The sequence below is a fragment of the Aedes albopictus genome, chromosome 3 (genome assembly GCF_035046485.1).
Source record: "Aedes albopictus strain Foshan chromosome 3, AalbF5, whole genome shotgun sequence".
NCBI lineage: Eukaryota > Metazoa > Arthropoda > Insecta > Diptera > Culicidae > Aedes > Aedes albopictus.
In genome coordinates this window covers 152494174-152521662 of record NC_085138.1, presented here as the reverse complement: position 1 = coordinate 152521662, position 27489 = coordinate 152494174, and the positions used below count along the sequence as shown (strand labels likewise).

At 41.2% G+C, this 27489-nt stretch overlaps 1 protein-coding gene across 3 annotated transcripts in view; it reads left to right on the top strand.

The window, feature by feature from the left end:
* LOC109431918 (zinc finger protein rotund) overlaps positions 1 to 27489 on the top strand; it is a 518068-nt gene that overhangs the window by 405680 nt on the left and 84899 nt on the right. For all 3 annotated transcript variants that reach the window (XM_029871994.2, XM_062860804.1, XM_062860805.1), the window contains 2 exons: positions 1999 to 2050; positions 2213 to 2451. In XM_029871994.2, the coding sequence (XP_029727854.1) occupies positions 1999 to 2050; positions 2213 to 2451 (291 nt within the window). The remainder of the gene's footprint in view (positions 1 to 1998; positions 2051 to 2212; positions 2452 to 27489) is intronic.

Below are 27489 nucleotides of genomic sequence, written 5' to 3'. Positions count from 1 at the left end.
ACTTTTTGGATTGAGCAGTTCCTCAAAATTTTACTGTATATAGGGGGAATTGTGTATTTTCGGCAGTTTTGTTCTCTTCGTCATGTTTTTTTTTTAAGCTGTTGAACTCAGAGTTGGCCTTAACTCCTTCCCAACCAAGCTAAATTATATGACCAAGTTTCAAGAAATTTGGCCGATAAAAACCCCCCATGACGAAGAGAACAAACCCATCGTCACCCTAGTTTCGTTCTGTTTGTAAATATAGGGTAGAAATCTATTTAATCATATACACTAATTCCCGTCATATCCGACGGGAAATAGCCAATTAATACAAAATTATTTAATATATAATATAATATATAATATATTTAATATATTATTATTTAATATATCAACTTGCCTTTGCCAACGACTCATCAGATGGAAGCAAAAAGACGTAGACTATCAAAAATCAGGCCTTACATCACAGGAAATCGAATAACTCTTCAAAGTTTCTCGTTTCAATTTCACTTCACTTACTAGTTGGCATTTTTCTCGTTTTGCGTATGACGAAGGCAACCGCACCAAAGCAGCAATTAAAGCAGTAGCTAGACGAATTGTTCTTCATCACCGTTCAATTTTTACTTCGCCAGATTCACCTGTTGAACCAACCTTCAATTCACACCTCACAAAAGCTCTGTAGTTCTTCAAAGTTTTATTTTACTGCTGCAGAATGCATCAAAAGCTGTTCAACTAGTCAAATAAATCGGTTTCTTCCGTCGGTAAAATGTTTGTTTACAGTTGTCTTCGCCTAACGAGGATGCAAGCAAATGTGTGCGTGGATTTTCTATCGTATTTCACAACCACAGAGAGAGATTTCTTCGTTGCACTGTGAGGGCGTTTTATGATCTGATGGGCAAAAATGTTCATTGAAATATGTTGGTTATTATTCCAAAGGTACATCCATCTCGATTTAAAAGCTTTCTGTTCAATAGTACTTTGAACATATGATTTGATATGGATTGGGAAGAATTTGACCGTCTTTTTGAATAAACACCTTTGGTCAAATCATAACTTTTTAGCATCTTATGTACCATTGAATTCAGGTTGTGCCCAAAATAGACTTGGACTAGACGAAAACAGAATTCAAGAGACAATTATTCAATCATATTATTTTAAGGAAATTGTAGTTCTTTTAAGATATTTTTTGCATGAAATGGAAGCTTATTTATATTTTAGTACTTGATACCAAACTGGCAATGAGTGGAGCGGACCTGGTATGATGTTTGAAACACTTGACTATCACGCCGAGGACCTGGAATCGAATCCCACTCCCGACATGCTCACAGACAAACGTGAGTTCTTCCTTCGGAAGGGAAGTAAGGCGTGGGTCCCGAGATGAACTAGCCTAGGGCTAAAAATCTCGTTAATAAAGATAAAAAAAAATGGAAATGAGGCGTTGGGTAAGATCCAAGAATGATTTCGATCATTATTGGTAGGTCGGTGCTTAGATAGACGGGAATTAGACTAAAAACCCTAAATTTATCTTTATTTGACCAAAACTTTAAGAAATAATTACGGATTGTGAACAAACGCGCTCAAATCAACCTGCTTATGTAAACATCTTAGAAAAAGTATCTTCTGTGCATTATTGTATTAAATATAAGAAAAAAATATGAAGAGTTTCTTAGAACTATAATGAAGTTTTTTTTTGTAGCTTTCAAGCCGTTTTTCATGATATTATTTCCTGCAGAGTTTAACCAAACAGTATACCAAAAACACGGAGGATTCATCGGTGTCCATCGAAATCTCTGATTTTTATGCGCCATCGTTTTATTTTCAACTTCCTTGCTTGTTCACCTCGGACGCATCCCAACGCTGCTCATTCGTCAATTAAAACATTTGTAGGTCTTTTTTTCGCGTCGCCAAGCATTGTTTTTCCTTTTGGGATTCCGGGCGAAGCAATTAATCTGATTATTTTACCACCCAGTTACTCATCGCGTTTTCTTCGTTCTTTTTTCCATCCTCGCACCCGGACAGGCGAAAATGAATGCGGTCGATCATCACCATCATCACAACAACCTGCAGAAAGGTAAGCCCCCTAGCGAGCATCGCACGGGATGACCGCTGCAAATGTTCGGACGCGCGAACTTTTTGATTATTTCATTCGGTTCGTGCCTCCGGGTGCAGTAATTGAAATTTCAAATTTTAATTTTCCAATTTTGCGTGTGCGCGCGGCTTTCCCGTCTACTAGGTCACATGATTGACGACGGACGCCTGCTGGATCATCACGGAATGCAGTCGGCGGCCCAAATGAGTCAAATCTACGGGGCCCGAGGAGCGGCGACGAACGGATCCCCCGGTGGCCATCACGTGCACCACCCGAATTCGGCGGCCCTACTGGTCGTCCCGCAACCCATCAACGCCACCAAGATAGGAGCGGCGCTGCCCAATGGGACCGGCCGGAAGTACCAGTGCAAAATGTGCCCCCAGGTAAGGATGACTTTTTGCTTGTTTCATTCTTTCTTTCGGTAACTCCATTGTCTTGAACTTTATGAAAAAATAAAATTACAAAGTCAAAATGCGTTGGGTGAAAGCATTCTGTGCACAGTGGTTGTGTTTGTGTGGAAAGGATTATCACAAGATAGAATTCTAAATTACCGTAAACCGGGGTAACATTGATCGGCTTGACCGACCTCATGAAATGTTCAAAAAAGCATTTAACATTGAATCAGTTTCTGCACTCGAATGGTATATTGTAATCTGCTGTTATTTAGCTATTAAATGACATGTAATTCGTAAAAATGAAATTACATAAACTTTGAAATAAATCGATTTTTCCATAACTGTGTTTCGTAACGCAATGAGATACATTGTCAAACATTCATGCATGGCGTGAATACTAGATACAATATGAGTTTTGAAATCACTGTATTACTTTAATATGATATCCTAGAGTAAGATTAAATGAATGAAACTTTTATGAAAATGCTCCTTTTCAATAAGATATACGATTTATTAAAAGTAGACTATCAATTCCTTAAGCCATTGCATACCTTTAGGCGTTATTCGCGGTTTGGAGGATTTTAATCTCAAAATAACTCAAAAAGTGCATAACTTGCAAAAATTTGGACAACATATTCGAAATCGGCGGCCCTGAATTTAGTAAGTAAGGGTATTTTCAACACAAACAAACATTGATCACTGACATGATCAATGTTACCCCAAATCAACAAAATCAAAAATTAGATTAAAAAGCCTATTTAAACATGTTTTAAAGTTTTACAATACTTTTTCGAGTAGCTAGACACATACTCAGAGGGCCAGTACTTGTTTTAAAAATATAAAACATGTGACATTTGCTTTAACAAGAGAATTATTCAAGAAAGATCGAAAAATATGATCAATGTTACCCCCGATTACGGTAACAATTATTGTTTGACGGAAAAAATGTATTGTTGATGTAGTGTTGACTAAAAACTTCATGGTATATTCTAACACGGGTTATCTCAAAGCTGTTTTGAAATAAAAGTTGAGAATATGATAGGTTCATTAATTCGATTCGGTTAGTATTAATTTGGATGAAAAATTAAACAAGCACGAAATAGTTTGTAGCAGAGTTGTGCAATTTCAGGATAGTTAATGCCTAACGACACTCACTTTGACCATCACTTGTATCAACAACATCCGAAAGCAGCGATCATTAAATGAAATTTTCTTCTTGAAACACACGATAAAACACGAAGCCCTAACTGCATGAATTTTTATTCTGCGCCTTACACTTATATTTATTTGGCGAACTTGTATTTGTAGTGTCGTGCTTAGTATGTATTAGTGCAATTTATCGTCATATAGGAAATCTCGATGACGGTCGTTCAGCAGCGAGTGTTATAATTTCTGCATCAGAGCGACGATAACGTGCGTTGGGCTGCTGAAAGAGATTTGCATAGAAAGAGCGTGGTGGGAGTTCCCATCGTATCAATGCGTTCTTCGCGAATGTGTTTGTTAGCGACATTGAGACATAGGGTATTGTACGATTTGGGCAGGTGTACCTATTTTGGGCACTTGCCGCTATAACTAAGTCAATTTCAAACCGATTGATTTGAATTTTTGTACAGAGTTAGATACTGTATGTGCCTAACTCTAAACAAAATTTCAAATCAATCGGTTTGAAATTGAGTTAGTTATAGCGGCAAGTGCCCAAAATAGGTACACCTGACCAAATGATACAAGACCCTAGTTGGAGGAAAACGAAAAATGTTAATGACGAGTATTCTTTGTGTAAAAATATGATGGTGCATAAGGCTGGTTTGAAGTTTAAATTATATATAACATACATAAAACTGTCATATGAATTCTGACTGTTGATTCCGGTAACCCAAGCACACATACCTACCTACCTTGTTGGCTACAAAGTAACTTTACTCCAATGCCGAGCGTATAGTAGAGCACCATCTTCGTCGGTCTTGGGCGATGTTCCTCCAGTTTCCCCGAACGTGTAGGGATCGTAGATCTTCTTCAACCGCGTGCAGCCAGCGAGTTCGCGGCCGCCCACGAAGCCGCCTACCTCTACCGGGTTCTCTGCTGAATATTGTTTTCGCTATTCTTTCTTCCGACATTCGCACTACGTGTCCAGCCCACTGAAGTCTGCCGTATTTTATACGTTTCACAATATTCGCATCTTCGTACACTTGGTACAACTCGTGATTCATGCGTCTGCGCCACACTCCATTTTCTTGTTTCCCACCGAGAATTGTCCGCAGCACTTTGCGCTCAAAAACTCCAAAAGCTTTTCGGTCTACCTCCTTTAACGTCCACGCTTCGTGACCGTAGAGGGCAACCGGAAGAATCAGCGTCTTATACAGAGCGAATTTTGTTTGCGTTTGCAAGTTACGGGACCTAAGCTGGCTACGCAATCCGTAAAAGGCCCTATTCGCAGCTGCAATACGCCTTTTCACTTCACGGGAAACGTCATTGTCACATGTCACAAGTGTTCCAAGATAAACAAATTCTTCAACAACTTCAAACACTTCCCTATCAATCACTACCTCAGCACTAACACCACTAGGCCTGCTTCTGTCTCTACCCGCTATCATGTACTTCGTCTTGGTAGAGTTAATCGTCAAGCCTATCCTCGCTGTCTCTCTCTTCAGAGGAGCATAAGCTTCCTCCACTGCCCTACGATCGATGCCGATGAGATCAATATCGTCCGCAAAACCGAGGAGCATGTGCGACCGTGTGATGATAGAGCCATTCCTCTGCACGCCTGACCTCCTAATCGCTCCTTCGAGTGCAATGTTGAACAATAAATTTGAAAGAGCATCCCCCTGCTTCAATCCATCCAAGGTCACAAACGACGTAGACACTTCGTCCGCGATCCGAATACTTGATTTTGATCCATCCAGCGTTGCGCGTATCAGCCTAATTAGTTTCGCCGGAAAACCATGTTCTGACATTATCTGCCAAAGCTCATTTCTTTTCACTGAATCGTACGCTGCTTTAAAATCAATGAACAGATGGTGAGTCTGCAAGTTATATTCCCGAAATTTATCTAGGATCATCCGCAGGGTAAACATTTGATCCGTCGTTGATCGGCCCTCACGAAAACCAGCCTGGTATTCGCCGACGAAGGACTCCTCAAGAGGTCGCAGTCTGTTGAACAGGACACGCGACAGTATCTTATACGCCGAATTTAAAAGGGTAATCCCTCTGTAATTGGCACACTCCAGTCTGTGCCCTTTCTTGTAGATTGGGCATATGAGGCCATCCAACCAACTAGTGGGCAATTCTTCATCCTCCCAAATCTTTATAATAATCTGATGGATTGATTGATGTAGCTGCTCGCTTCCGTGCTTAAGAAGTTCGACCGGGATCTCGTCCTTCCCAGCAGCCATTCCCAAGCACACATATGCCACAAAATAATCACGGTTGTTGATTAGTTAGGTAGGCGGGTAGGCGTAATCGAAATGTAGCCATAGCGTAGGATACAATGCTCGAAACTGCTAGATTAGAAAGCTTTTCCGAGACGCACGATTTCTGCCCGAATGTAGCCGAGACGATTATAAAGCAACCCGAGAAGAAAGTAGCCATCATGCTCAGTTTTGAAAAGGCAATTGAATTAGTCGTTATTAGGACTTTTCTGAGCGCAGTCGGCCACTGAGAATTTAAGTAGTGATTGTAGTGTGGAATAAAGTTAGATGTAGTAATAAAACTGTATTTAGTGCAAATAAACGGAGTTTTGGATAAACGGAGTATCTTGTGCGTTTAATCACTGGATTCGATCACTATTCCGTGAGGGTCACAACATTGGTGCCGTGACCAGGATAGTGATCAAGTGGGACATCGACGCCAAGGCGCTATTGGATCTTTGCACAATACGCACAACGGTCTTTTGGTCTACTACAAAAACCCAACCGCCATCACACTCGTGAGCACGTGACGATCACTGGGCGCTAACATCACGAAACACCTTCAGGAAAATCACGAATTCTCAGTGGGGAGTCCGTAATTGATGATACGACGTTCGGAACTGGTGCGAGCTTCTAATACAAGGCCTTTCTGACAGGCTCAATAGGTGAGTCTCTGTCCAGAATTCTTACTCTCGGTTGGAAGGTGCTACTCTTGTGACGTTTTCAGAGCATCGCCGTATCGGAAACGTTATTTGTGACGTCATTGGTTCCTGGAAGGCGGGTGAAAATTAATTAACCATAGTTGGTGTAAATTTACAATACAAGGCCTTACTGACAGGCTCAATAGGTGAGTTGCTGTCCAGACATCTTATTTTCGGTTGGAGGGTGCTTCTCTTGTTGGAGTTTCAGAGCAAGTCATCGTCTCTGGAACATCTTTTGGTACGTCATAATTGATCCACTCATGACTGGCAATTCAACATCTGGATCCCACATAAAACAACTGGATTTCTGTGCATTCGGCTACGATTCTGCGTGACGTCATAATTATACAAGGCCTGATTGACAGGCTCACCAGGTGAGTTACTGTCCATCCAACAATACTCCTCCTTGGAAGGTGCTCCGCTGCTTGCTTTTCTTACAGTGCATGCCACTACTTGGGAGAATATTCGTTACCGTGCTGGTTGCCGTTCCCGCAAACCCAATATACAAGGCCTGATTGACAGGCTCACCAGGTGAGTAACTGTCCAACACACGGCAAATATCCCCAGAAGGTACTCCGCTGGTTAATCATTTACAGCACGAACGACCGAGTGTAGACGGAAATCATGTCCAAAAAACTGAAAAGCCTGCTGCGCACCAGGGACAACGTGATCGAGTTCGTCTTGCGTATCGAGCAGTTTCTGAACAACACCGAACGGTTCGACGACCAGCAAGTTGAAATTCGACTGGAAAAACTCGAGCAAAAGTGGGAGGAATTCGAAGAGGTGATGAACGATATCGAAGCAGCGGAAGACAACGAAGAAAACATAAGGGAGCAACAAAGGCTGAGGGTGGATTTCGAGGAGAAATACTATACGGTAAGGGGAGGGTTGGCGAACAAGTTAACAAGGCAGCATGCAACACAAAATACACAAGCAGCTAACAACACCCCTAATGTGCAAGCTTCGGTGCGACTCCCTCAGATTAATCTCCCGGAGTTCAATGGCGAATTTCAAAACTGGCTCCCATTCCACGATACGTTTGTAGCTCTGATTGACTCATCTACCGAATTGAGCAACATCCAAAAGTTTCATTATTTGCGTGCTTCTCTCAAGGGTGACGCTCTCAAATTGATCGATTCCTACTCGATGAGCGACGCTAATTATAGGGTAGCTTGGGATGGTTTGGTAGCTCGGTTTTCCAACAACTATTTACTCAAAAAGCGGCACATGAATGCGCTTTTCGAGTATCCTAAGATCAAGAAGGAATCTGCAGCCGCACTACACAACCTCATCGACTGTTTCGAAAGGAACACTAAAATTCTAGACCAACTCGGTGAGAAAACTAACGGCTGGGGTGCGATGCTAGTTCATCTGATGGTTTCGAAACTCGACGAAATTACGCAGAAGCGATGGGAGGAAAGCGTTACGCCGGAAAGGGACCCGTCATTCTCGTCGTTGTTACAATTCCTCAAAAAACAGACACGAGTTTTGGATGCAGTTTCAGTCGACCAACACATCTTCGCTTCAACTAGTTCTTCGTCTTCAACGGTTTTCAAGTCTCGTCCAGTTCCAGTGAAGGTTTCGGTCAATGCAGCGACTGAAAACAACTCGTCAACCTGCTTCATCTGCAACGACAAACATTGGATCACTCGGTGCCCGGAGTTTGCCAAACTTCCTGTGGACAAGCGTTTGCACCTTACCAATTCTAAACGACTTTGTAGTAACTGCATGGGGCGAAATCATCTAGCTCGAGATTGTCCGTCGAAGTTCCGATGCAAAACTTGCTCAAAAAAGCATCATTCATTGTTACATCCCGGCTTCCCTGGTTCAGGCTCTGGTCCACCATCCACTCCCTCCTCATCAACAAGCGATAACACGGAATCTGTTCCACCGCCGTCTGGTACAGCGTCTAGCTCCGCCGGTTCAAGTAATATTGCAGCTTCAACGCTTTCATCTAATCTGGCAGTGGGACAACCCAAGTCACACATCTTCCTGCAAACGGTCTTGCTAAAGGTGAAAGATGTATGGGGCCGATCACATCTCACTAGGGCTCTCCTCGATTCGGGATCGCAGGCTAATCTGATGTCCGAGAAATTGTTCCAATTGCTCCGACTACCTCGGCGAGACCGAAAGACAATAATTACTGGAATAGGAGGATCACCCAATCATACGGCTTTTGAAGTGTCTGCTACTGTCACATCACGACTGTGATAATCCAGATCCAGATTATTGGGAAGATTCGTGATTGGAATAATTACCGATTCGGATGATAATCGAGACACTGATTCAATAACACGTCGTACACTTCCAAACGCAAATTTTATTATCAATTCAAATTACAGAGGAAAGTCACAGCCTACTGCTTGTGATTGATTCTAAGTATAGCACATCTCCCTTTTTATACAATTCAATGAATTACCATCTACATTACAAAATCTTTATATTTCTCAGGAGTTTTCCGTCCTCTACGCAGTTGTCCTTCACCATCAGCAAACCCAGGATTCGGAACTTCGTCATCTTCGAGAGGAAACCCAGCAAAGTTTTCTTCTTCATTCATAGACGTGTTATCAATCGTAATTTCATCCATACGTTGTTCTTCCACAACTCTTGGTTTATCGTTGATCTTCTTTAAGTGAGCAACGTTCCTTTCGTACGCCACTCCGGTGTCTGTGTCTTCAACAGTTGCTCTGGGGCCAGAACGATCCACTACAGTATACTTGGTTCTGTTAAAAGCTGTCGAGAGTTTGTTCTTTGGTGTAAGGTTCCTCATGAGTACCGTATCTCCCTCGTTGATGTCGGAATCCTTCGCGTGACGTCGAATATCCTCCCTTTCTTTCCCTTTTTGTTTGTTCAAAAAATCTTGATCTCGAAATTCGGAAGATGGTGGAATCGATTCGATATCTTGGATTGTTGGCAATTTTGATCTGATTGTCCTTCCATAACACAATTCTGTTGGAGTCCTACCAGTGGTAGAGTGCGGTGTTGTGTAGTACATAATAAGATAATCTTTCAAGTCTCTTTTCCAGTCTCTGCCTAGTCCATGACTGATTTGCAGTCTCTTTAACAACGAACGGTTTTGTCTTTCAACTAGACCGTTTTCCTGTGGCCAATATGGAGCTGTGTGATTGAGAGTAAAAAAAAATTTGAAATTTTAACGTCATTGTCGTAACCATAGCAACGGCAATGACCACAAGGGTGTTATTTTGATTTTTTTTTTTACCTTTTCGATGTTGTTTGTGACGCTTTTTCTCCGGCTCGAGCCTATTTCTACTCTGCGTAGCGGCTTCTCGCCTGTCCTTGCCTTGCGCAACGGAAGTGTTTCTGCTTCCTAGCAGCGGCTGCACGCCTATTCCTGCCCTTACGCAGCGGCTTCACGCCTAGGTTTCTCGAAGCGGCTCGGTGCCTGTCCCTGCTCTACGGCAGCGGAAATAATCTGTTTCTGCACAACGCAGCGGCTTTTGCCTGTTTCCACGTGCTCTCGCCTTTCGAAGTGCTAACACGTGGAAAATTAAATTGAATTCTTTCGCTTCAAATTTAAGCATTTTTTCTTACCTTTACGGTGTGTGGGAACGTTTCACTTACTCGTCGCCAGATGTGATAATCCAGATCCAGATTATTGGGAAGATTCGTGATTGGAATAATTACCGATTCGGATGATAATCGAGACACTGATTCAATAACACGTCGTACACTTCCAAACGCAAATTTTATTATCAATTCAAATTACAGAGGAAAGTCACAGCCTACTGCTTGTGATTGATTCTAAGTATAGCACAACGACTACAAAGGTTCTCAATGTCCACAGAATTCCTCGTCATAGAAAAAGTCACTAACAACCAATCTTCAACTTCTCTCCCACTGACACACTGGAAACCACCCCCTAATATGGAATTGGCTGACCCCGACTTCCATGTTTCGGCTCCAATTGATCTAGTTCTGAGTGCACAGCATTTCTTCGACTTTCTCGTACGCGATGGTGGCCGGTTGCAAATAAGGCATTTCGAGGATACTCTACCGGCATTTGTTCAGACGAGATTTGGATGGGTTGCAACAGGTGAAGCAAAATGTATGGATAAGGTCGAGGAACTAAACTGTCACATTGCGAAAGTAGAGTCGTTGGAAAAAATCATTGAACAATTTTGGACTGTGGAAGAGCTTTCAAACAAGAGACCACGCACACAAGAAGAAGAAGATTGCGAGAAACACTTCGTTAACACACATACACGTGACAGCACTGGACGATACGTGGTTCGTTACCCTAAACGCATGGAGTTTCACAGCATGATTGGTGAAACAAAGCAAAGGGCTATCCGACGATTTCTTCAAATCGAAAAGCGTTTGGATCAGGATCAGAATCTGCGCCAACAATACGCGGACTTTATGCAGGAGTATTTGGAACTTGGGCATATGAAATGCATCGGTGCGGCCGACGATTCCACTTTGGATGTTGGCAAAACGGTATGTTACCTTCCTCACCACCCGGTGTTTAAGGAATCTAGTTCGACAACAAAGGTGCGTGTCGTCTTCGATGGATCTTCAAAGTCTTCCACCAACTTTTCGCTGAATGAAGCATTACTCACTGGGCCCAACATTCAAGATGAGCTTTTGGATTTGATGATTCGATTCCGAAAACATCCTATCGCATTAGTCGCTGATGTTGCCAAAATGTATCGGCAGATTCGTGTCCATGAGGATGACACTCCACTTCAACGGATCTTATGGCGCTTCAGCAAATCGGAACCTCTCCAAGTTTTCGAGTTGTTGACGGTCACTTATGGATTGGCTCCATCGTCATTCCTTGCTACTCGGGTGCTGAAACAACTAGCTCTAGACTCCGATCAAAATTACAGGCTCGCTAGTGACGCAGTACAGGAAGACTTCTATATGGACGATTTTATATCTGGCGCTAAATCAATAGATGAAGCAATCGAACTGCAAGGTGAAACACAAGCTTTGATGGCCGAGGGAGGCTTGGAATTAAGAAAGTGGTGCTCCAACAAGGCAGAAGTACTACGGAACATTCCTGCTGAATCACTAGGAGGAGAATCGACACTGCACTTCGACAACCAGCAAAGGATCAAGACTCTTGGAGTTGGATGGGAGACTGGACCGGATCAATTTTGCATCGAGATACAATCGGCTGTCGAACCGGAAAGGATAACCAAGCGAAACATTTTCTCAGCAATAGCGAAGCTCTACGACCCGCTTGGATTAGTGTCTCCCGTCGTAGCGTGGGCTAAAATCCGTATGCAACAGCTTTGGGTAATGAATGCTGCGTGGGACGATCCAGTACCGGATGACATCAAGGTCAAGTGGAATGAGTTCTCGTCACAGCTGCTATATCTCGAAGAGTACAAGGTTCCCCGTTACCTCTTCCTGTCTGATTCTTCATCAGTTCAGTTTCACGTGTTCTCGGACGCATCAGAAGCAGGATATGCCCAAGTAACCACGAAGCCGTATATAAGTGCATCAATTTGACCCTATAGTGTTATTTAAAATTGTGAATATAATGCTGCATTACTTTAAACACATCATTAAAGCAATATTAAAGTCGAAAAAGGCCCCACTAAAAGCAAATTAGTGCCACATATTGCAGCACGTTGACAGCCATTGCTAAAGTAACATAAATGCATGTGCTGTACATTTGCAGTTGCACATGCTTAATACATGCAACAAGAAAAACAAAAACAAAAATCTATTTTTAGCACCGTTTTGTTATCGACGGTACTAATGCCCCCACATATGAATGTTGTAAGTTGTAACCATCATTTTTTTTGTTGTCAGGTCGGGAGTCGAACCAGAAGTGCTGAAGACTGCTAGACGAGTTCCATACGCGCTTTCACCTTGGACTGTTTCTGCTGCTGTGATAACAACAGGTATTTCATTAACTAAAAGGAAACTGTTCTTCTGTCTGAATCATTGCAGTAGAGGGCAAAACAGCTATGCCATGTGTGATCTCTGTAATCACATTCTGATAAATCACTGCACACTGCTCATTATGCAAATTGTGGTTTCATTATTGGCATGCGATAGCAGTCAACAGAAAAGAGAAAAGGTCATCTCTAAAACTCATCTTATGCTGAAGAAAGTCGTCGATCGGTGGTTCATACGGGGATTAATTTGGCAGGAAGTCGAACCAGAAGTGTTGAAAACCGCTAGAGTTGACCGTAAAGTTGTTCACTCTTCTTGATTTCGATTGTTTACCATTAGAGTAAAGCTTTTATAATTGTATTGTTAGAGCAATATTTTCTAGTTTGTGCATTGCATTTATTCAGTTTTTACAGTGTTGAATTATTGAACTGTCGTATATCACCCTTTAATGTACCCTAATGCAAAGAAAAATGTAATGCATCATTACCTTGATAATGCCAATCTAAAGGATTATTGCATGACAAGTGTGGAATTACTGCATTCCGCATTGCAAAGGTTGATATTCAGTTAAATTCGTGCAATGATATAATGCTTGTGGTTACTTGGGTGGCGCGTGCATTTATGCACGTTCTACTGGCATGGAAGGCAACGTAAAAATTGAACTCATCGCTGCAAAGTCAAGAGTTGCTCCATTGAAACGCTACCACACTACCAAGGCTCGAACTCTGCGCTGCACTACTAGGAGCTAAACTGTACACCAAGATATCTACAGCGTTGCGGATGGAAAGCACTCTATGTTGGTTCTGGACAGACTCTATGGTGACCTTACACTGGATCCAATCTCCACCAAACACATGGCAGACATTCGTAGGGAACAGAACTTCAGAAATACAGAAGCTAACCCACGATCATTCTTGGAATCACGTCAGCGGCATCGACAATCCAGCAGATCACATTTCCAGAGGAATGTTACCCAAAGAATTTATCGCTAGCACCAACTGGCGGAATGGACCACCATGGTTAGCCCAGAGGGAAAATAGTTGGCCTAAATCGTCGAGTGAAGTCCCATCAGAAGATCTATTGGAACGGCGAAAAACGGTGCTTCTGCTGCAGACGGTTTGTGACCATAATTTCCTCTTCCACCGATACTCATCCTTCTCCAAACTGGTTCGTATAACAGCACTACTTCTCCGCTTCAAGAACCGCTGTCAACGAAAGGCTGATCATCCTCAACCTACATCCACCTCGATTCGTGAACTAGAACACGCTAAGGGAGTTCTCGCAAGAATTGCACAACAAGAGGTTTTCACAGAAGAGCTGAAGGATTTAGCCAAAAATCGATCCGTTTCGAAAACATCATCGCTGAAGCTGCTTCACCCTTTTCTCGATGACAACAACATAATCCGTCTTCGAGGTCGCCTAGAACACTCTTCAGAATGCTACCAAACTAAACACCCTATAATACTCCCAAAAATGCACCCCCTTACACGCTTAATCACAGAGCACTACCACAAACTGTGTCTACACTCTGGTCCTCGCATGACTCTGGCCACAATGCATCAAGAATTCTGGCCAATAAATGGGAAACAAATTGCCAACTCCGTATTCCGTAAGTGTATGCAATGCTATCGCCAAAACCCTACCCCTATCGTACAACCTGTGGGACAATTACCGAAGCAACGTACCACACCCAGCAGAGCGTTCACTGTCACCGGAGTAGACTTTTGTGGACCTGTCTACTTAAAACCTACCCACCGTAGAGCCTCAGCACGAAAAGCCTTCATTGCGGTTTTTGTATGCTTCGCCTCAAAAGCCGTACACTTGGAGCTCGTATGCGACTTATCCACGGAGGCATTCATCGCAGCCTTGCGTCGATTCATCGCCCGGCGCGGCATGCCCGCGGAAATGCATTCCGATAACGGAACCAACTTTCGAGGAGCAAGTAACACCCTTACCGAACTACACAAGCTGTTGGAAAGCAATCGCACACGAGAAGCTATCACTAACGAATGCAATCTGAAACGGATCCAATGGCACTTCATACCCCCTCGAGCACCTTCCTTCGGCGGATTGTGGGAAGCAGCAGTTAAAACCGCCAAAACATCCCTGGCGAAGACTCTGGGAAACACTCAACTTTCCTACGAGGACTTTGCTACGGTGCTAGCACAAATTGAAGCCAATATGAACAGCCGCCCATTGACATCGCTTTCGGGTGATCCTGGGGAACTCAACGTTCTCACACCTGGCCATTTCCTAATTGGTACATCCTTGTTGAGCCTTCCTGAACCGGACTACACTGCCATCCCCAGCAATCGTCTGCGCCATTACCACGAACTTCAGAAACTAGTCCAACAACATTGGGATCGATGGCGTAAAGAATATCTCCGTGAACAGAACCACCAGCGCAGAAAATCATCTTCAGCAGTCGAAATTCGCATTGGACAAATCGTCATGGTACAAGATGAAAACAAACCGACGATATCCTGGCCTCTTGCACGAATCGAAATCGTTCACCCCGGAGAAGATGGTGTCGTGCGAGTCGTGACTATTCGCACTGCAAGTGGAACTTACAAACGCTCAATCTTCCGAATCTATCCACTACCATTTGACCAACAGCTAAATTCTGAGCAGCTCCAGAAGTCGAACAGCTAAATCCTAAAAAGATGTATAGATTAGTTCCTTAATTGTTAGTATTAAGCCATTCCTTTGCTGATCAAAATAAATGTTGTGCTTTGTTTGTCTTTTCCTTTGTAAATTTGAAACGTCAAATTTAGGTGGCCGGCTATGTTGATTAGTTAGGTAGGCGGGTAGGCGTAATCGAAATGTAGCCATAGCGTAGGATACAATGCCCGAAACTGCTAGATTAGAAAGCTTTTCCGAGACGCACGATTTCTGCCCGAATGTAGCCGAGACGATTATAAAGCAACCCGAGAAGAAAGTAGCCATCATGCTCAGTTTTGAAAAGGCAATTGAATTAGTCGTTATTAGGACTTTTCTGAGCGCAGTCGGCCACTGAGAATTTAAGTAGTGATTGTAGTGTGGAATAAAGTTAGATGTAGTAATAAAACTGTATTTAATGCAAATAAACGGAGTTTTGGATAAACGGAGTATCTTGTGCGTTTAATCACTGGATTCGATCACTATTCCGTGAGGGTCACAACAACGGTGGTGCAGGTTTTGGTGCCTCCACCGCACAGTGGTCCACGAACCAGATTTACGAGGAAAGATGCATTCGGCGCCATCAAATGAGTTTTAGACAAATATGGTCTTCTACAAAGTTGTCCCTAATAATAAGGCCCTCTTTCCAATGTGCATGAAAATTAGAGTGGTCCATATTTTCAAAGAAATTGAAAACCAAACTTTTTTATTTGCAAGAATAACTATATACATGTTGAGGCAAAGTTGTAAATCTATCAATTTTGAGCAAGTTTGCTGAAGACAGTTTTTATGTAGCTTTCAAATTGACCGATCTAGAGATATTTTTCTGAATAAGCTTAGGGTGGTTAAAAAAAATCGGTTTTCTGGCATTAACTTTTCCAGTTTAGATTTTTCACCAAAGTTGCCCAAGAAACACTTGTAGAGTTTTTAAATACGCGTCGTTTCGTGCGCTGAGATGGTCGTTATCTCTTTTTGTTCAATAGTTACAGGTGTTTTTTGAATGGGTGATATGACAGGTTGGGGCAAATATAAAAAATATCTTTTGCCCGCATTCAAAAGAAGAAATGATGTTGTAAAACATATCAAAAAATTAGAGGGGTGTTATTTTTGTAACTTAAGTAAAAAGTGCCTATTTTTCTAGAAAACTATAGATATCTTTTGAACGGAATGACGTAGCAACATTCTCAGCGCACGAAAATGTGCGTTTTTGGAAGCTCTAAAAGTGGTTCTTTGACTACAGGGTGCGTGCGGTAATTTTGCACTAACCTTCAAACAGGAATACTTCATCAAAGGGTTGCAATAAAAATATAAATCTCACATCATCAAATGCACCATATTTCTAGTGAACTGTGAAAAATATAAAAACATTAATAATCAAAAACGTGGTGGCATGAGAAAATATTTTCAGATCCTATGTTTTACACTAGCGCGCTCAATAACATTTCGGGTTCTACTATTTGTTGTGTAAATAAGACGAAATCAGTAAAATGCAATGTATAAAAGCCCGATAATGATACACGAGACGTAATGATACAGATATGCTTCAAAAATAATAATTTAAATAATTTTGACGTGGTGATTTTAGCACATTATCGAATAGCATCAATAAAAACTGGTTGTTTTTTCGATACACTAAGTCTTGGGTACAACTTTTTTTTAGCAAGCATCGGATCACTTAGCGGTCTTCAACAAAGATGTTCCGCATAGAATTCCCTATAATTATACTAGAAATAAGGGTTATTGAATGCTTCCAGTGCCATCTAGTGGCAGAAAACTAAAACTATGCTATTCCTGCACACATTTGTACCAGTTTTTCCATATAAACTTCAGACTAGTCGAGCGATACCTAAGACCTTATCAATTCAGCTCAAATTTGTGCTGTAGCTTATGGGAGTCTAAAACAGCAAATTGAGGTGGTCAGACTTAGCATATTTTAGTTTTAAATTTTCTCATAAATGTTTGAGCAGCCCTAGTAGAATACCATTGCTCAAATTAGAATTTTCGACTTCTTCCAGTTATTTCTCCGCTATCTTCCATTCCAGCGATGTAGTTTTTTGTAGGTAACAAGCCTATGGAATCCCCCAACTACACTGAAAAAATCAGCTTCATAGCATTCTTGACAGCTGAGAAAATGCAGTTAGTATGCAGCTGCTCCATATATTTATAACTTGAGTTCGCGTTTTCGTCTTCTAGAAACCTCTTTTTCAAATTTATGAGATATTTTTGAACGGCACACATAACAATGATACCATTGGAGCTCCTCGTACAAAAATATTCTAGTTTTACCTAAAATAACACAATTGTTGACCAATTGCAGCGGTTCTCAGGAACGTTCAAAAAAGGTTATCGATATTAGGACCACTTTTTTCTTCCTAAATCATTGATATAATCACAATTGTTCGCGAAAAAATCATCTAGTATAGATCTATTGTCGAATTATTTTCAAAACGTGTTTTATGATTACGATATGATTTAGTGCAACAATATCGCACGCACCCTGTACTTTGATGAGAAATTTGAAATAAAAAAGAATCTTAGATTTTTCAGGAATTCTTCCAAGGATACCTTCAAATGGATACATTCAAATATTTCTTCAGGGATTCTATCCATTAATTTTCTACAGATTCTTTCTGATAATTGTTCAAGGATTCTGTCAAAAGTTCCTTCAGCGCTTTTTTTTCTTTAATTCTTCCAAAGATTCAGGAATTTGTAATGGTATTCCTTCATGAACTTCTACTAAAATTCCTAACTGTGATTTCTTCAGGGAACTCGCTGAAAATTTCCGCAGAAATTTCACTAGAAATTCGTTTAGGAATTCTTTTTAAAAAAATCTTTTCTTCAGAGATAATTTCATCATTCCTTTCAGGGTTTCTCCAGTTATATTTTCCAGGATTTTTTACGGGGATCCCTTTAGAAATTTCCCAAGAAATTTTAAGAGCATCTGCATAGAATAAGTTAATCAATTGTGTACTCTTTAATTCCACCCTCTAATGCTTATCCACTGATAGATACGCGAATTTCGAATGCCACTTGTAGTATTTCTCAGTGTCAGTTATCCTTAATCCATGGATAACTGACACTGAGGAAAATTACAAGTTGTAGTCGAAATATGCGTATCTGTCAAAGGATAACATTAGAGGATGGAATGAAATGGTACAAAACTGATTACACTCATTCTGCTTCGAGGGTTTGAAAAGTCAGTACAAGATCAACACAGAGGATTATCAAGATGATTTATTTAGGATCCCTTCAGAAAATCGTCCTGAAATTTTATAAACAGATTTCTTTAGGAATCTCCCGAATATTTTTCTAGTGGATCTTTCAAAGTTTTCGTCAGGAGTTTCTAAAAAACAATGTCCAGGTATTCACATTAGAATGTTCTCAAAAATGCAACCACGGATTTCTTCTGAAAGCTTTCCAGGAATTTCTTCAGAAATATTTTAGTGTTTCTACAGGTATTCTTCTATTGTTTTTTTTTAATGAACTCCCTCGATATTTTCATAAAAAAAAAGTTTCAAGGATTCCTTCGGAAATTGCTTAAGAAACTGCTTCAGTGATTATTTCACAAATTCCTTCAGTGATTCTTCCAGAAATCGTTCCAGCGGCTCCTTCAGAAATGTCATTGGCGATTCTTGGAAAAATCCAGGAAAAAATCAATAATTCCTATAAAATGTTCCGAATTTTTCGAGAGCAGAGAAAATAGTTCCAAAAGATTTGAACCGAATTGAGTACTACTTTCTTGTCCGACGTTCTCCCTCGCTTGATGAGGAATTGTCACAAAAGCGTATTTTTTTACATGAGATCACATTGTTTTGCTATTTGCTCTAGAAATCATGACATTATTGGGAACAATAAAAATCGATTACATTTTGTTTTCTTAATTATGATGAAATCGCTACTCATCTATTAAATCTTTTCTCAATTTTTTTTAATCGTACTTATAGCACTAGAGGCAAGAGTAAAGTACACACTGTACGTTTTTTTAACTTTTCAAATAAATGGTGGAGTTTATTGAAGCTGTATTTAGCCTTCTCGTGCACTGTTCGCCCTGAGGCTCTAGCTACAGCTCAGAAATAACTTGATTTCTAAACAACTATGAAACAGTGATTTTTAAACTGTCATTTTAATCTTTCAGAACGCGCGCCATCAAGTAGCTGAAACTGCGTTACATACGATGAGCGAGGATTTTTGATAGTGTCGTACTTTTTACAACGGCACGCGCGTTGAAAGGTTAAGAAAAAAAAATGCAAAATTCTAAAAGGTCATCGATTTTGAATTACCTATGTTTGGGGCAACACGAGCTTTTAAAAAAAATTAGATCTCTCTTACAATACATGCAACTTTGTAGAAAAAACTTCGAAAATTATTAATTTTAGCATTACTTTGATGGAATACAAAAACAACAATTCCTTTGGGTATTTCTCTGGCATACTTAAGCGGTTCCTCCAGTGAGTGTTCAGGATTTTCTCTAAGGATTCCCAAATCATAGAAATCATAGGAAATTCTTCCGGATTCTTGCAGGAACTCTTACAGGAATTCCTTGTGGAGTTCTTTCATGAATTCCTTAAAGAATTCATCCACAATTCCTATATAAGAATATAAGAATTTTTAAGGGATTCTCTTAGGAATTTCTCTTAAGATTGCTTCCGGGATCCATGCTGGGGTTCCTTTAAGAACTCCAGCAGGGCGCCCTTCAGGGACAGAGATTCCTCCAAGAGTTCTTCCAAGTTCTTCTTAGAACTTTTCTAAGGATTCCATCAGGATTTTTCCAAAAATTTCATCTGCGATTTATTTAGTACTTCTTCCTCGGATTTTTTCAGAAAAACCTTCTCAGATAATTGGCGTCACTAGGTGAAATGCCTAGGGGGGGCTTTAGAGCCAATATTCGGTAAAGCCAATATTCAGGGAGGCTTCGCAGTTTAATTTGAAGATTTTCTAGGGGGGCTATTTCGATTCTAGGGAGGTCTAAGCCCTCCCTAGACCTCCCCCCCGTATTAACGTCAATGCCTAAGATTCCTTCAGGAATTTCTCCTGGGATTCCTCTGGTAGTTTTTGCAATGACTCCTCTAGGAAATCCAAAAAAATCATCCAGAGAATCTTGAAATAGGAATTCCTCTAAAGATTCTTACATAAATTACTGTACAGATTTCTCCAGGAATTCCTACAGAGATTCCTGCAGCCTTTTATTCAAGCATTCCTCCAGGAATTCTTCCAAAAATTCCTTCAGAGATTCCTCAAGGATAAACTCATGGGAATCCTCTAGGGATTCCTTTACAGATTTCTCCAGGAATGCCTCCAGGGATTCATCTATGGATTCTTTCAAAGATTTATTCCTGCATGATTTTTTCACAGAGTTTATCTAACATTAACTTCTGGGATTTCTCCGAAGATTCCTCCAGAAATTGCCTCAGTGATTCCTACAATAATTCCTGCAACTATTCTACTACAATTTGCTCAAGGAATTCCTCCAGGAATCCCTTTTTTTTCTAAGAATTCCATGAGTGATTTCATTAGTACTTTCTCCTGGGATTTCTTTAGAAAATCTTCCCAGGAATGCCTCTTGGGATTCATCCAGGAATTCCATCAGAAATTTCTACAGCAAATCCTAAAGGAATTTCATCAAGAAATCCTCCATAGATGCCTTCAGAAATTATTCCAAGAATATTTCCAGTTATTCCTACAGCAATTCCTCCAGGGATTCCTGCACAATTTCATCCAAGAATTTCTCCTCCAGGGATTCCTGTGGCGATTCCTCTAGAGATTCCTCTGGGAGTTCCTCCAGGAATTCACGGCGGCTTTTCTTCAGGAATTCCTCCAGGCATTCTTCCAGGAATTTCTTCAGAAATTCCTCCAAGAAGTTGGATTCTCGGCTATGCAGTCTCCAAACTCCTTGAAACGACAAAGGGTTTAATTCGTCCCTACGTTTCGGCAATGCTTATTGCCATCTTCAGGGGGAAAATCAGATAGCAATAAACATTGCCGAAACGTAGGGACGAATTAAACCCATTGCCGAGACATCCAACATCTAGTGCATCCAAACAGTCGAACACTCAAACCTCCAGAATTCTTCCAGAATTCCTCCAGAAATTTTTCCATGCATTCCTCCAGGAATTCATCATGGATTTCCTTCATTAATTCCTTCAGGAAATCCTTCATGGATGCCTTCAAAAGTTCTTCCAGGAATTCCATAAGAATTTTTTTCAGTTATTCCTACAACAACTCAGGGATTTCTTCAGGATTTCTTTTAGAGTTTCCCCCACTATTTCCTTCAAGAAATGCTGCAGGAATTACTTCTGGCATTCCTTGAGGCATATATTCAGACATTCTTCCAGGAATTTCTGGGGGCATTCCTCCGATAGTTCCTCCAGGCATTTCTTCAGGAATTCTGCCATAGATTTTTTCAGGTTTTTTTGGGATTCCTCCAGGGATTCTTCCAGAGATTCCTCCAGGAATTGCTACAGTCATTCCTCCAGCAATACCTCCAAGAATCCAATAGTTTGTCTAGAAATTCCTCTCAGAATTTCTCAAGAAATTCCACTTGGATTTCCTCCAACAATTCCTCAAGGGATTTCTTCAGAATTTTCTCCAGGGATTCCTCCCAGAACTCCTCTGCGGTTCCTCCTGGATTTCCTTCGGAAATTTAGTCAGAAATTTCTCCAGGATTTTTTTTTCAGAGATTGCGCCAGGAATTCATCCTGGTATTTCTCCGGAGATTTCTGCAGGAATTCCTTCAGGAAAATTAAGGAATTCTGCATTAATTCCCCCAGGTATTCCTCCAGATATTCTTTCAGAAATTCTTCCATGTATACCTTCAGGAGCCCCTCCATAAGTTTTCCAGGAATTCCTCCAGTGGTTTTCTAGGACTCCCTGCAGGGATTGCTCCGGAAATTCATCCAGAGATATCTCCAAGAATTTCTGAAGTTATTCTTTAAAAAATTCCTCTCAGTATCTCTTCAAAAATATATTCAGGGATTCTTTTAAAAAAATTGAGAAGTCCTTCTATCATCTTTTCCAGGAATTTAGCAAAAAATTTTTTCAGGAACACCTGAAGATTTTTTTAATTTCTTCAAGGATTTCTAGAGGAATTTCTCCAGCGATTTGTATTGGATTTTTTTTTAAGATAATTTTAGAGGGATGCATACAGGAGCTAGAAAATTCTCCAAGAAGACATCCAGGATTTTTTTACAATTTTGTCCAACACATATTATAGGAGTTCATTAGCGGATTTGTTCAGCAACCCAACCATGAATTGCTTCAAGAATACTCACTGCAACCACTGCAAAAGAATTATTCGAGAAATTAGTCTTTCGATTCTTTCAGGGATTCAGGAATTTGGATATATTTTTTCTCCAAGAAATCCTTTAAGGAGTTATTTATGGATTTCTTTAGGAACTCCTCCACTGATTCTTCAAAGAGTGTTTTCAGCGACGTCTTGAGGGTGTTCCCTTAGAAATTCCTTCAGAGATCCTTCAAAAAAATGTCATGGGATTCTTTTAAAGGCTTCCCCTGGAATGCCTCAAGGGTTTCCTCCAACGATTGTTTTAGGACCTATCATAGGGTTCCTTCCAGTAGTATTTCACCAGAGATCCTCTCTCGAAATTTGTGGAGCGATTTCTCCAAAAATCTCTCTTGGACTTGCTTCAAGAAGTTGCCTTAAAATTTTCCGGGGATTCTTTCGGGAATTCTTCCAACAGTTTCTTTCGGAGTTTTCTCAGGGATTCCATCAGAAATTCTTAGAATAATTCCTCCATGAATTTTTCAGACATTTCTCCAGTGTTTCTTCAGGAATTCAACCAGGAAAGGAACCAAATGTAGGATTTAGCAGTAATTTTAAAACCCTTCAATCTCTTCTGAAAACTATTTCGCATTAGATTTTTGCCCTCCTGGCCAGACCACTGTGCACTCCGCAAAGATGCAACTCGATCGACCGGATCGGATGCATAATTAATCGTTTCGGAGCGAAAGACGTCACCCGGCTGAGAAGTGTGGACGCATTTTAAGCTAATTAATGGACCCACTGCAACCGGGGTACACAAAAGGTCGCTTGTGCACTTCGCGGAAGGTTCCAGTGACGAGCAGTAACAGCAGCTACAACAGAAGATGAACAGAAAAAATGCTGCTAATGAATAATTGCTGAGCGCGTGCTAGACAAGTGGGCAATGCATTGACGCGGTGCTACTATAATTGATAGGGATAAGGGATTGCACGGAGTCTGTAATTTGGATTGTGATTATTTAAAATTCGTTATGTTGTTGATGGAATTAATTAGATTTAAAACATATGGGTTTCAATGCCTGTTTTGACGTATTTTAAGTAATCTTCATCTGTTAAGACACATTTCATGAGGTTCTTTTTTATGTAAAAGTTTTGAAATGCGTTTAAACTTGTTTTTTCATGAGTTGTTCTCAAAGCTGACCTATTTGCCTCAAGCAAATCGACCATTTTTGACTGGCCAACGAACAAACTTGCACTTGTTACTTACAATACACCTTCACCAGCAAGCCTGCCGGACCAAAACCATGAGTACATATCAGAAAACATTTTGCAAAAAAAAATGAACTCAATTTTCAACTTCACTTCATTCAACTAGTCTTGACGAGTGCGACTCGAGCAGCATGACAGCCAGCGCAGCGTCACCGCGCTTCAGAGTAAACTAAATTTACAAGTTTTAATTATTTTTAATACAAAACTCCGTTCCAGGACCCGGGATCCGAGAGTGTCCTCCCAGTATATGAACTCCGGGGTGAGTCGGCGATGTCCATAAACCCAAGTGGTTGCCGGAGCTACACTATACCTTTTCCCACTCGGTGGGAACTCGCTGTTCACACCCTTTCTCTATTATGGCTTTACCGTTTGATTTTGGTCCAATTTTTTTCCTAACCGTTGTTCATATCCGCTGGCTGATGATTGCTGCAGGATGGAAGAGAAGAAAAAAAAGCGAAAAAAGTTCAAATCCTTATTTCGAAGAAGCACTCATTCCCCGGTGTGAAGAGATGATGATGGCAGTGCGCTTTCAGTCACAGTGGAAGCAAATTTTTCACTTCCTTTCATTAAGGTTGATTGAGTGTTTGTAATTAGTTGATAATGAGTTTTTTTTTTCTGTCGCTCACTATCCGGTGTTGCGGGGGGATAGAATGGTTGTAGGCTGAAGTAAAGGATTTTCCAAAAAGGGATGATGTGATGTTTTGCTTCTATGCATCAGACACGTTTCGTTTTGCATTTATATTTTTGAATGTAATAGCTTCCGGCACCAAACGCTTTCTGATCGACTTCCTTCAATGTCCAATATGGCCACGAGCAATCGGAAAGGTGTCTACAGTATACCCATAAAAAATGAGAAAGCTTTCAAAGTCATCGTTCCCCTACTTCGAACTGATTAACCTTGCATGTATCTATTTGATAGTATAGTAGAGCCACTTATCTGATAATGGAAAAGGAACATAGACTGATTTCATGCACATACCTTTGAAAAAATAACGTGGAACATATGGATGTCGAATCGTCCACGCGCCAGAGGTCGTTTTTAAGAATATAATTTTCTTTCAATTGCTTTCAATCACATTCAATCAAGTTTTATTTTCAGAATAGTACTTTTATGGCTAGATAAGGTCTTCAGGAGATCGTTGGTTCGTCGGACAAGAACGAAAAAAATATTAACTTATAATAAAGAGACCAGTGAAGAGAATTGTCAGACAAAAGAGGCACAAAACAAGCAACAAAGAACACGCGGCGATTACTCATTATCCCAACTGGTAACAGATAATGACATGATCTCGAAAATTTTTGTTGCAGACAAAACGGAAGCTGAATTTGTTGCGTACTTTTCAACTCGTGAATAATCAATATTTACCAACCCAAAATCGAATCTTTTTGATGATACATCTTCAGCAGCGTTGCAGTGTTTACCGACTCGAAGTTACCGCTCGAAAATCACAATGCAAGCCTTAAAAATATCTAAACTCGTGGTGCACGATCTTTGTCGCATTCTGTTCAAGTTGGGACAAGCCTATGTCGCATTAGGTAGAATGTCGCAACAAATTCAGGTTGCGACATTGTCGTTATTGTTGCGCGATGGTTGAATTTTGATTCACTGAAAGAGACATTTTCTGAAAATCGAATTATTTGACAAATGATAATTTTTAGAAAATATTATGTTTTAAGCATGAAATTGTTTTTAAGTACTTAGTATTTGTACCTATCATAAAGGTAGGTTTTTATGCCTTCATCGACAAAAAATTGTTTTGAAAAATGTTCAAACAGTGTTAAGTTTTTTTTATTAATTTATCTTAAATACGGTTTTTAAAATGTAGGACCTTTTTTAGTTTTTGTTTCCTAAACATTTGAAATTATTTTTAAAATATTGTTCAAACATGGGCGTATTAGGGAGTACATATTTCTTCATGGTTTTCATGTGTTCAAAAGTTTTAATCTTAGTTCATTTTGCTATGAAAATAAAAGGAAAACTTGATTTTATTTAGAAATTGTTAACAATTATAAGGTATCCCATATACGTAACCAATAAATATTTTGACAAAAAATTTAGAGATCCTGTATGACAATTACCTCCTTATTGTATCCTAATCCAAAAAAGTTTGATCCATTAGGATTATTTCATTAAAAATCATCAAATACCGACAATAGTACGCCACAATACTCGGTTTGTGGCTGCAGCTCTCCATCCTCTGTCGCGCCCAATGCTCGCCAGGTCACGCTTCACCTGGTCCGCCCATCGTGCTATCTGCGCTCCACGCCTTCTTGTGCCAACCGGATCAGTTGCAAACATCAGCTTTGCAGGGTTGTTGTCCGGCATTCTTGCAACATATCCCGCCCACCGTATCCTTCCGGCTTTGGCCACCTTCTGGATGCTGGGTTCGCCCTAAAGTGCAGCGAGCTCGTGGTTCATTCTTTTTCGCCACACACCATTCTCCTGCACACCACCGAAGATCGTTCTTAGCACGCGTCGCTCGAAAACTCCGAGTGCTTGTAGGTCCTCCTCGAGCATGGTCCAGGTCTCGTGCCCGTAGAGGATCACCGGTCTTATTAGCGTTGGTGCATTTGGTGCGTGGGTGAATCTTTTTCGACCGCAGTTTCTTCTGGAGCCCGTAGTAGGCCCGACTTCCACTAATGATGCGCCTCCGAATTTCACGGCTCACGTTGTTGTCAGCCGTCAGTCAGGTTCTGAGGTAGACGAATTCCTCCACCACCTCGAAAGTATCCCCGTCTATCGTAACATTACTACCCAGACGGATCCGGTCGTGTTCGGTTTTACCTACCAGCATGTACTTTATTTTTGTGGCATTCACCACCAGTCCGACCTGTGCTGCTTCGCGTTTCAGGCGGGTGTACAGCTCTGCCACTGTTCCAAATGTTCTAGCGATAATGTCCATGTCGTCTGCAAAGCACACAAATTGACCGGATTTTGTGAAAATTGTTCCCCGGCTGTTGAGCCCGGCTCGTCGCATCACACCTTCCCGAGCGATGTTGCAGAGTAGGCATGAGAGACCGTCACCTTGTCGCAGTCCCCGGCGAGATTCGAATGAACTGGCTAGTTCACCCGAAACCCTTACGCAGTTTTGCACACCGTCCATCGTTGCTTTAATCAGTCTAGTCAGCTACCAAGGAAATCCGTTTTCGTCCATGATTCTCCATAGCTCTGCGCGGTCGATACTGTCGTATTGAAGTCGACGAACAGGTGATGCGTTGGGACCTGGTATTCACGGCATTCCTGGAGGATTTGCCGTACGGTAAAGATCTGGTCCGTTGCCGACTGGCCGTCGATGAAGCCGGCTTGGTAACTTCCCACGAACTCATTTGTTTTAGGTGACAGACGACGGAAGATGATCTGGGATAGCACTTTGTAGGCAGCATTCAAAATAGTGATAGCCCTGAAGTTCTCACATTCCAAATGGTCGCCTTTCTTGTGAATGGGGCAGATTACTCCTTCCTTCCACTCCTTCGGTAGCTGTTGGGTTTCCCAGATCCTGACTATCAGCCGATGCAGACAGGTGGCCAACTTTTCTAGGCCCACCTTGATGAGTTCAGCTGCGATACCATCCTTACCAGCTGCTTTGTTGGTTTTGAGCTGGTGAATGGCATCCTTAACTTCCCTCACAGCGTGGGAGTCGGTTCATTTCCGTCTTCCGCTGAACTGGCGTCGTTTTCTCCGTTGCCGTGGGCTCCCGTGCCTATATTCTCCACGCCGTTCAGGTGCTGATCGAAGTGCTGCTTCTACCTTTCAATCACCTCACGTCCGTCCGTCAAGAGGCATCCGTCTTTATCCCTGCATATTTCGGCTCGCGGCACGAAGCCGTTGCGGGATGCGTTGAGCTTCTGATAGAACTTCCGTGTTTCTTGGGAACGGCACAGCAGCTCCATTTCTTCGTACTCCGCTT